This window comes from Rissa tridactyla, chromosome 12 (assembly GCF_028500815.1).
Source record: "Rissa tridactyla isolate bRisTri1 chromosome 12, bRisTri1.patW.cur.20221130, whole genome shotgun sequence".
NCBI lineage: Eukaryota > Metazoa > Chordata > Aves > Charadriiformes > Laridae > Rissa > Rissa tridactyla.
In genome coordinates this window covers 16848187-16859156 of record NC_071477.1, presented here as the reverse complement: position 1 = coordinate 16859156, position 10970 = coordinate 16848187, and the positions used below count along the sequence as shown (strand labels likewise).

Here is a 10970-nt window from a genome sequence, read left to right as displayed (position 1 = left end):
TGCTCTGGGCAATCCTGCTTTGGCAGGGGAGTTGGACTGGGTGATCTCTAGAGGTCCCTTCCAACTCGGAAAAATTCCGTCATTCCTTGCTGCACTCAGCCGGGCTTTGCTTGCCGTCCCCAAGGGCTCCGAGAGCGCAGAGCTGCTCCCCAGCTGGTCAATGCCAAGTGCATCAGTGGGCACCAGTACAAGGTCCTTGGCTCCTTCCCAGGCTCCCTCCCAGGCGTGGGCTCTTGCATCTGTCCTTTCCCGAGGTCCATGTCCCTCTAAACAGTGACCCTGTCCACCAGCTCATCTGCTTCCCCCAAAGTGGTGTTTTCCACAAACCCGAGTGCATCCCCTCTCTTCCCCTAGTTTTTTGGTACATGGTCATTACCTGTGGAGACGACCTTGCCGTTTTGTGGACTTTCCCAGCTCCTCGTTTCCCAAAACATCCCAACGGACCTGACCGGCAATAGCAGAGGTGAGGCCAAGCAGAGCGCACGCCAGGTCACCTGCACTCGCCCGTCGCGCTGCGGGCAGAGTCGGTGGACATCAAAGAGCAAGACCCCGACGCGGCCCTTCCACCCCACCAAAGGCTTCGGCCGGCGTGGGGCAACCCTGCCTTGTCCTCGGCACGACTGACGTGGGGAACAAAACCCCATTTTGTGAACCGGCCAACTAAAACCGAGGGTGAAGAACCGCGACGTGGAGGATGGAAGTAGTAAAAATGGGCCATTTCAGAAACGGCTTCCTCGGGACTGTGCTCAGGCGTGTGAGTGCATACAGAAATACATGCATATATAAATGTGTACGCGTGGACCTATAATCCTAAAAGAGGAGACACTTTTTGCGGAAATCAGCTTCACGCTACGCCCCCCCCCCCCCGCCCCGTAAAGTATGAGAAGTGCCAGCCCCTTGGGGGTGCGGGGGCTGCGGAGCAGAGGGGCTCCTGGGGCTTTTGGGGCTCCTGGGGGTTGGGAAGAGGCATCATTCCCCGACCAGCATCCCACTCCTCCCGTGCAAAAGACACAGAACGTCCAAACTCTGACGGTGAGGACCGGAGACATCAGCCTTGCTCAGTGTCTATTACCGCGTGCACAAAGAGGTAACTCCTGTCATTAGAAGAGGTGACAGCTTATATCGAATCACAGCTTGTATTTAATCGGTCTTTTCATATACGTCAGTAGATTTTTCAAATTCCGTAAGAGAAGAAAAAAGGCAGAAGTATCTCTTTGTGCACCAAGCAACGAGCCATCAGAAAAGCCTGGCTTCTCCGCGTCTCACCGCGCGCGCTCCCCGCAACACTGACCCACTTTCCGCGGCAGCGCACCCAGAGCAGCCACCACCCCCGGCAGCATCCTTGTCCTGGGAAACCCGCCGCAGGCTACCGCGGTTCAGAAAGTCCTCAAACCGTTTAACACGGCATTTTTCTCTGCCGCCTTTTCCTGCTGAGAAGCTTTACGCGCGGGGAGTGTCGTCTTCTGGCTCTCCCCACTCCGTCTTCAGCCCGCGGATCCCCAGGGCGGCCTCGGCCGTTCGTTTCTTGCTTTGCAGGAACAGCTGCATCAGTTAATTCGTTTGTGGTTAAACAAATTCCTTTCTAAAGCTCCATATAAGGAGCTTGCGGGCCTAGAGCTCTAAATAATCCCTTCGATCTTCCTGTTTGGAACGATGCTGCCGTTGCTGCTAATAATAATACAACCCAAATTATAGGACAATAACATTTATTTAGAGCATGAGGGATTCCACATTATACAAACCCTTAAATTTATTTTTTCGTTTCACTGGTCCATTTCTACAACAAATACATCAGGTCTACTATATAATAAAATTATTTACATTTCCAAAGGAGATCGGGTTTGTTTATAAACCCTCTTACTGCTATTCACATACAGTACTTAAACAACAGCACAATACATTATTTCAATACCTAAAAATGACAACCCTGTATTCTAATTCGTTTATGAAAAGTGGAAACAAATAAATTTACAATTGTCTTCCCCTCCCCTTCCATTTCATACAAACACGTTAACCTAATGTGCTAACCCTGGACTTCACTTTGTAAACCCAGGGGGTTTTAGAAGAACCCAGTTTTTTATATCTATTTATCTGTTTTTTAGAAAAAAATCATTTATTGGGAACAGTATAATATTAAAATGACTTACTGTACAGAATTTTATTTAAAAAAAGAAAAATCACAGCTCAAAATTCCTATCGGTAAATTCACACTCATTTACAAGTTTCATGTTTCCATGCAGTAATTTACTTGGATTTTCTTCTTTTTGACTGCATTGCACTGGCACTCGTCTCTGAAATCAAGAGAAGAAAAAAAGCATGGATACGAAGTCGGTAAGCCATTCCCCAGAGGTGCACAGATCGCCCTTTTATTTTTCTAAAATCACCGGGGGTGGAACCCTGTGCCGAGCAGGATCTCGGCGGAACGGGGCACGAGCCGTCACACCGAGGGACCCTCTGCCCCGACGGCCGCCGCCAGCAGCGACACGCACGGAGCTCCCCCGCGCTCCGGCACCGACACCACCTCCGAGCCTCGCCACTCTGACGTGTCCGAAGTCCTAATATCACCGCCTTAAAAAAGGAAGAGTCGTGTATTTTCGACTCGTTCTGTAACCTGAGTTCCCCACGTGCCACGACTCGCTCGGCCGCGCCGCAGAAGGAATTCTCCACGAATCGGCAGCGCCGCGCCGGGCACGGGCTGCGAGAAAACCAGCCCCGAGCGGCGGGGAGATGGTTATAGAAAACCTTTGGAAGATATTTTGGAGCCCGCCACGCAAGTTAAGAATCTAGTTGTTTGAGTCCTTGGGAAAGTCAGGGCATTAGAAACCAAGTCTCCTCCGCGGACGTTGTGATTCACCGAGCGACAGCTTACGCAGAAAGGTACAAAACGTTACCGAGCGCCGCAGCAGAACAAGCGGGAGCGCGCGCAGAAGCCCACAGGGAAAGCAGATGACGTTTTCAGTGCACTTACCAAGGCACTACGTTTCCATTTCACAACGACAACAACAAAAAAATAAAAGAGTAAGGACCAAGGGCGTTTGCATCTTTAGATTTTTTTTAAAATATGATTTTAAATGTTGGCAATGTATCTTTGGCTCTTTACAATATTTTCCAAAAGCTGCTAGAGCTGTGTGTATGTTCGGAGTCAAAAGGGAAAAAAACTCCAAGACGTCTAAAACTAGAAAAGCAAGGGTACAACCCCACGGCTCTTCAGTGTTGTATTCAAATAAAAAATGCAACGTTTCAAAATTTAACAAACTCGAAGCTACAGTAAACACTGAAACAGCCCTTGCTGGAAAGGCACTCCAAAAAGTGAAAATACCGATGAAGTACCAGTTTTTGGAAGTGACACATCTCAGCAGGCGCGACTGCCCGTCACGGCAGCTCCCTCCGAGCAGCCCCGGAGGCTTTTAAGGAGCTCGGTCAGCGGAAGCGTTCGCTGTGGCCGTCCCTGCTGCGGCTGCGGTCTCCGGGCTTGGGAGAACGAATGGGGCAGCCGTCAGCGCCCGTCCCCGTCCCCGGTCCCTTGCGAGCATCACCAGTGTCACCAGCACCTCCCTCGCCTGCCCCTGCCCCAAACCTGCGCCCCGGAGCACGCCCTGGACGGGTGGGCGAGGGCTGGCGTTCAGCGTGTCTCTTCTCTCCCAGCTCTCCCTCTGCCGCCTCCTTCCCAATGCTTAGGAAGGGAATTCCTACACGACCTGGTCAAAGCCCTCTTCTCCTCTCCCTGCAGTATTTAAGTTTTTCCTGCGCGCCGTTTTCACAGCGACCTTAACCAGCCTCCGTCTCAAAAGGCGCCGGCCTCCCAGCCCCGCACTCTCTTTAACGTGAATTAGCGAGTTTCGCGGGCCACGGGTAATGTCACCGTCGGTGTCCCAGAGGAGGCCAGGAGCATACCAAACAAATGAGCTTTCTTGAGCTAGGATTCACTAATAAAAATGTAGGACAGAGTAGGCACAAGTGGCAAACCTCGTTACCCTCCTTCAGCTACCTCAGGAATCCTCCGGCCTGTCCCCTTCCACCACAGGGCCTTGGTTTGCCCTTTTTCTCTACGCCTTGGAAGCAGCCGCTCGCATGGCGGCAAGCAACCAAAGCCGGGGGATCCACGGCAAGCGGGACCTACGTTTTCAAGCAAAACCCTTAGACGCTGCAGCAGTTTCAGACACATGTTTTAAAAACAATTATTTTACTTACAGAGGTAAAGGAATAATACAGGCAGTACAAAACCCCTAAGCGAGCTCTGGCGTTATTTAAATTTGATGTACTTTCATGTTCCCACGTTTTCAGAATTTGACGTGCCACTGGTTGTCATCTTTAGGTTTATCCGTTACGGTATGTGGGGCAGGTCACGCCTTTCAGATCCCCTCAAACTCAGGGAAAGTATCACCAAATCGGTTTTACATTGGCTTCACATTTTTCAGACTTTTCTTCACAATCACGAAAGAAAACTTATCGTTACAACACAGACTGAGATTCTTCTGCACAATCCTGCCACAAGAAGTAAATTTAATTAAATTCAGCAGCCACAGAAGTGCAGAACGCATAGGTCCCTCCGTGTAATCTTTCAGAGTCATCGCACCATTACGTATAGCTGGAATTCTTTGAAACTCTTAAAATGCAAATATTCTTACCATCAAATTTTAGTATCTTCAGTACGGAAAAACGGTTGCTGAATTCAACTTGACTTCCTTTTGTAATAAATTTATATTAATACCTCTGTGTTCTGTCTGTTATCTTTAAAATACTGGTCGAATGTTGCCTCTTGACGGTCTCTCTCTACCCTCTCGCACAACTTTCATCCATCAGAATTGTTCTGACCCTGAACCGCAAGGAGCTGACAGAATTAGCTTCGGGAATGCAGAACGGCACCGTGGACCGTGCACTGCGGCAATGACCGCGCGCGTCACGCGAACGCTGCACGTTTTTGTTAGAGATTGTAACCTGCGCGGAAATAAGGCACGTCAGCAACCGCTACTGCCGTGGGTTAATATCTGTAATTTTAGGATTTCCCGTGTTGTTGGGAGAGCCGCCGAGGCCCCGTGCGCGAGCACACGGCACCCCCGGGCGCCGCAGGCGGCGTTCTGAGCCTGCCTCAACCACAGCACTCGGCTCCGCGAGAGCTGACCGTGCACTTGGGAAGACTTAAGCGTTTGTCTGGTGTCTTTCAGGCTTCAAGGGGAAAAAAAAAAAAAAAAAAAAAAAAAAAAAAGTCACTTTTTGACTTGAGTACGGTCCTTTTAATGGCACCACGTTTCTGCCAAGAGAATTCAAGTTCAACTAGGCAAGCTGGCTGGACACTACGTTGGTGAGTGCTGCAGAAAACAAGTTCCACAAATTTAACAAAATGGAAATTCATACAAGATTTACTGCCGGTGCAGACGTCGGTAAATACTTCAACACCAACCTGTGACTAAACCATCGAAACTGGAGTTAACGGCACACAACGTTTACCAGCTGTAAAGCACTGTTACGAGCCGGTTACCGAAAGGGTTATTATTTGGGGAAGAAGTTACTTCCTGCCCTCTCCAGAGAAAGGACGGCCGTGCGTTTTACCTTTTGCAGTGCTGGATGCAGAGGCTGGTCTGGAGGACCTCTTGCGCTGGCCATTCTCTACAGTTTCCTGTGAAGCGGCAGAATCCTCTGTTCTTGAATTTCTTCTATTTGGAGTTTTAGACTTTTCACAATTCTCTTTTGTCTCATTACTAATAAAGTGGGACAAAATATTTCTGATGAAGTGTAAGAAGAATTACGTTTTTCTATGCAACTCAGACAAGCTGGAGGATGGACCGACACAGGTACCAGTTCCGGACTATTAGCACTGAAGATATGAAATGCTAGAGATACCAGAAGGTTTATCAGATGAAGAATGACCTGAGTAAGCCAGAGTATAGTCCGTTTCTATTAAAAATTATCAGAGGATACAGAATTGAGAAGTCCTCAAAGAGAATATTTTCAACATTAGAAGACCAAGAAATTAGATGCATTATAAATTGTCTGCTCTGTTTTCCACAGGCGCCACCATTACTGAAGTCTAGGAAAAGCAAACAAGTTACATTAGAGACTGCTACGATACGGGAATACAGAGTTGAAATTGCAGATGAACACAAGGAGGGATTACGAGCTCTTCAGGGAGCATGCCAGCTTCTGTTTCCACTAAAAAGGCTCGCTCCATCGATCCAAGTGATCTCTTTCCATAGTAAAAAGCTTAAGGTTTATTTAAAACTTTCTTCAAGCTTTAAAGCTTAAAGTTAAAATGTTTTTTCTATAACAGAAAGCTTTTCCTGCTATAAAAAAATAATTTTAGGTAGTGTGGAAATCCGCGTTTCTTGTCAGTGAGACAATAAATGGAGTGCTACATTTTGTAATTAAAATCCTCTTTTATTTTATCACTCTGAACCCTGTAAACTCATCCCGAGGTTTGGGTGTTTTCTCCTTCTTAACGCCAGACAATTTCCAATGACTAAGTTTCTGAAGATTAAGCTAAACTCGTCTCCTGCAAATTCAAAGGTAAGTAACCGAACAAATTATTCTGCTGATAACGGAAAAGGAGAAAGAAAACTCATTTCATGCCCTTTGGGTGATACTTAGAAGATTTTAGGAAAGGCTGCCTTAATCAGAGAACTCACTGAAAACACACAGAGCAGACCTGTGCGTTACGGAGGTTCCGCTACAGTGTCAGTGTTTCAGAGAATCCTGCTTTGAGAGGAAAAACTACTACAAACACTGGTTGTGGTATGTAACAGCTATCTGAAATAAAACACAGTTTGTCAACGAGAGACAAACACTCCCAAGCAAGGAAACACGCAGCAGAGGAGAGTATGGAAGCACATGGATTGTCTCAGATGCAAAATGACTGCTGAAATCTGTGTCCCCGTAAGTCAGTATTAGGGGCAACCTATAAACCCAATCCCCCAAACAGGTCACAAACTGGCCTCCCGCTAAGTAACCTGGGCGGCTGAAACGACAGCCACCTACTTCAGAGGGCACCTGGAGGCGAGCAAACAGGCAGCATCAGCTGAAGGGCAGTTATTACAGATGATTTTTACAAATTCTAGTGACTAATCCATAGTTTGGATTGTCTCATAGGAACCAACACATCACCCCCTCTCCTTTTCTAGGAGGAAATCAAGTTGGCCCAAGTGAAAACATTTCTAGCGCTTTGTAGGTTGCAAGGTTCCTCTAAGGTTTGTACCGTACGGTGTTTAACTCCGGGAGCTCAAAGCTGACCGCTGTGAGTATCAGCCATCACTAGACTCACAGTTTGCCTGAAACCTTCCCTTCTTTTCCGGTCTTGCTCAGAAAAGCATCAGTCAGAAAAATCCAACCAGAAATGCACTTGCGGTAATTTGATGTGCTGAATGAGTCCGGAGAACGGTCACGCAAGGACACTTCACGCAGAGAATCTGCTCATCTGCCAAGTGTCACACCTTCAGCTTTTCGGAAAAATTCTACCCTAGAACCAACTTGTCGTGAAATGTCAGTTTGTCTTTGATACAACGAGAAAGATCCCAATCCAAGGGAAGGTAAATATAGTTAATTATTCAATTCAGAGTCATTCCTGCTCTGAGAAGGCGTATGGCGTTACCTCCCTTACAAAAGAAGACGCTGTCTTTTTTCCTGATGAACCAACCGAGCGAGTCGCGCCTCTTGCCCTGGCTTAGGGGATCGCTCCACTGACGAGGGAGCATCAAAAGCCCGGCCAGCCGTGCCACCACCGCCACTCAAAAACCTGACGAAGGTCTGTCATTACAGCTGCCTAGACTAAGTGTAAGAGCCTGGTGGGTTTAGACTCTAACAGAAATAGATCTTGGAAACCACGTTTGATCTTTTAATTACTGAATGTCTTAATGGGGACAAGATGGAGTATCTACTTGGCATTCCTACCTGGTTTCAGCAAGGTGTCAACAAGCAAACACAGAGGAAATCGGGATAAAACAGTCATGAAGGCAGAAGAAGAACAAACTTTAGAAAGACCTACTTTCAGAAAACAAAAACTCACGTGACAGCTAAGCTTGGCATGGCTTTGGGGGTTTTAGTTTTGATTTGTTTTCAGAAAATAACGAACAGTGGAACCATCAAGACCCTTCCAGGATGTGAAACACTCAGGCCTGAAGGGATAAGAGGAAACTTTCCCAAAGCATGAAGACAGACACAGGAAAAAGTTACCGTACATTCTGCATTTCATCAGTGTTTTGAAACATTCAACTATCCCAATTTCTTAGCAGGACAGAAAGGGTATGGTCAAGAAAATGAAAAGCAGTAGCAGAAGTTGTGCAATTGAAGCAAAGAGAAAGGGACTTCCTCCCATGAAAGCTTTATCTATTCTACACAAACTATCTCCTTACCTTTGACCAGCAACTACTGGAGCATTTGTTTCAAGTTCTACAAGAGAAAAAGATAATTTTTAAGTCTGCTGTAGAAGTACGTACCCGCTGACAAGGCATGACTATCTCACATTTTTCTCATTATGCATTAGGTCCGAGGAACAAATTTCTCTCATCTATTGTTACTCTCAAAGCAAAGCACGCTGACTGTCAAAGCACCGCATCAGCCAAGTGCTCCTCCTCGTTACAGCCTGCACCAGCTACAACAGAGAAAAGTTAAAAGGAACCCTGCAGAAGAAAACCATGGAGAAGCTTCCTGACTGTAGCCCTTGTCCTCTCCCTTTTAAAACTTCCATTTTGGACAGTTTATTCCTTCTAAAACATCTAGGGTTTGTTAGTTTTAAACCTTAAAAATATGAATCTGGGTATGCATGGAAAATTTTGCCTTAACCCAACCACCTCTCACAGCAATACCTTCTAATGCAAAGGAAGACAATTTTCTGAAGCCCAAATATACTTCTACTGAATTGGGAAAATGTCTCTCGGGAGATGATGTGAAGGGAAGTTTGAGCTGCCGCCTTTGTCTCCCTCTCTCCTGGTGATTTTATACATAGAGATCGGCTTTCCTTTTGAGTCTTCACCGCAATGAACAGCTCTCCTTTTCACCATGGAAGATTTCTAACCTTTTTACTGTCCATCTTTTCATTCTCCCCATATCCGCCAGATCCTTTGTTGAGAGGGAGTCGCTACACCTAAACCCGGCACCTCTGGTGAAAAACTGCCACTGGGTTAGGGATTGCCATCACCGTGCCACGTCTGAACTCCTCGTCACCTCGCCTCTCGCCCCCTCTCATAGCGTACCCCCTCGCGCCACTAAACACCCTACCAGCTTGGGGGCAGCGGTGCACAAAACCGTGGCTTTAAGATCAATTCAGTAACCCAAAGTTTGCCAGGGTGTGCACATGGAATAAAGGTGTAAAAAAGAGTATGAAAACAAGTAATATCTATCCCCCTTCTGGTAAATACCCCTTACAGTTTGTGTTGTTGGAACACCAGACTCTTCAGCGTAAGCGTGCATAGCACCGTCTGGGAAAAAGGGACGTCTTGGTAATAAAAGAAAAACAGCTTAAGCAACACAAGGGAAGAGTTGCTTTTCTTCCTACCCAAAATCTGAACAGGGGGAATATCGAGTAGTAAAAATCAATAACGTCGGTGCTTTTTCCTCCCAGCAGGAAGTCCCTAGTGCAGCCACATCAGCCCTGGGGCAATGACTCAGATGTAGAGCGACCGGGGGCACGAACATCTCTGCTTAAGTGGAAGTTTAAAGAAAGCAATTCCGTGCAATTTTCACATTCTGAAAGCTCTACTTCTAATCATAATTAGAGATGGCAAATTGATGGAGAGCGGCACTTCCCATGTGCAAGTCCACGTCAATCCATTTGCCCTACTCATTTTGGGAATGACTTTTTGGGAACACCACAGAACCGGCGGTGAAACGCCGTGATAATAGATGGCAACAACAAAAAGTCATCTGCCGGGGCTCCATCCCTGAAACACTGCCGAGGGTTCATTAAAAGCTGGACAGAAAAAAAAAGGATTACAACTCTCAAAATCACATTCCCAGCATGGCTTTTGAAAATATTTTCAGAAGTGTCCCTGTATAAAAGAAAAACTCCTGTTTGCCCTTAACGAAACTTCAAAACTCAAACACAACGTGTCATTACAAATCCCGTCCTTCCAGCTTACGAGCGAGTATCTAAAAACTGCCTTAGTGATTTTTTAATTTGTTTTACTTGATCCCATACTCAATCGCCAATAAGTCTTTGGAGACTTCTAAAGCACAACGTATCTAACAAAGGAAAGCAATCCCAAAAGCACAAACAATAAAAAAGAGAAACAATCCCCAAGCTATCAATCAGGCATATTAGTGACCATTAAATATGCATTAAAATAAATGCCTTTTCAGTTACAAACATAAAGAGTTTAGTTCACCTATATTCTGCTTTTCCAAAGTGAGATTTACCTGTTCTTTGAACAGTACTTTCTGATGTTGCAACTGAACTTTTTTTCTGTGTTAAATGTTGAGAGGACGCTAGAATAAAAGTAGAGGGAAAAAGCATTATTTTCAAAGGGAGTCACAAGGATTTTCCGTCGTGCGATCGGGCTGCTTTTACAAAATGCTGTATCTTCCATTTCACCGTATTTTTTAATTTACGGATGCAATTTTTTTTAACCCACCCTCTACCCTCCCCCCACCACACACACCTCCCCAGTTTAAAAAAAAAAAATTGGCAAAACTATCCCAAGCAAGTTTTCTCACACTAGAGTAAGTGGTGAAACCACCGTATCATAAAACATGTTTGCAAAGGTAAGTTTTTCTCCAGACTGAGAAATTGAAAAAAGTCCTAGAAATTAAAGAGTTTAGTCTCTCTCAGGTTAATGCTCATTTCAAGAGAAGTTCTGGGGAAAACCAGCATCTCCGTTAATAAATCAATGCTCTCACTCTTTCAATTAAATCGCAAGAGTGCAAAATATGCTCCACAGGCTCCCTTGAAGTCCTTCAGCAACATGCTCACGTGACTTCACATTTCTTAGGTTGCCAAGTTAAAAAATGAGATGGAAAAACAATTCTTGTTGGGCCAATGCTTT

General features: G+C 45.9%; 1 protein-coding gene across 10 annotated transcripts in view; it reads right to left on the bottom strand.

Moving 5' to 3' along the window:
* Positions 1-1671: 1671 nt before the first annotated feature.
* The window catches only part of NCOA6 (nuclear receptor coactivator 6), a 50971-nt gene continuing 41672 nt past the window's right edge, over positions 1672-10970 (bottom strand). For 2 of the 10 annotated variants that reach the window (XM_054218070.1, XM_054218073.1), the window contains 4 exons: positions 10345-10413; positions 8343-8379; positions 5551-5723; positions 1672-2291 (listed from right to left, as the gene is read on the bottom strand). In XM_054218070.1, coding sequence (XP_054074045.1) covers positions 2245-2291; positions 5551-5723; positions 8343-8379; positions 10345-10413 — 326 coding nt within the window. In that variant the 3' untranslated portion in view covers positions 1672-2244. The other 8 variants (XM_054218064.1, XM_054218063.1, XM_054218065.1 and 5 more) reach the window with 7 other exon arrangements.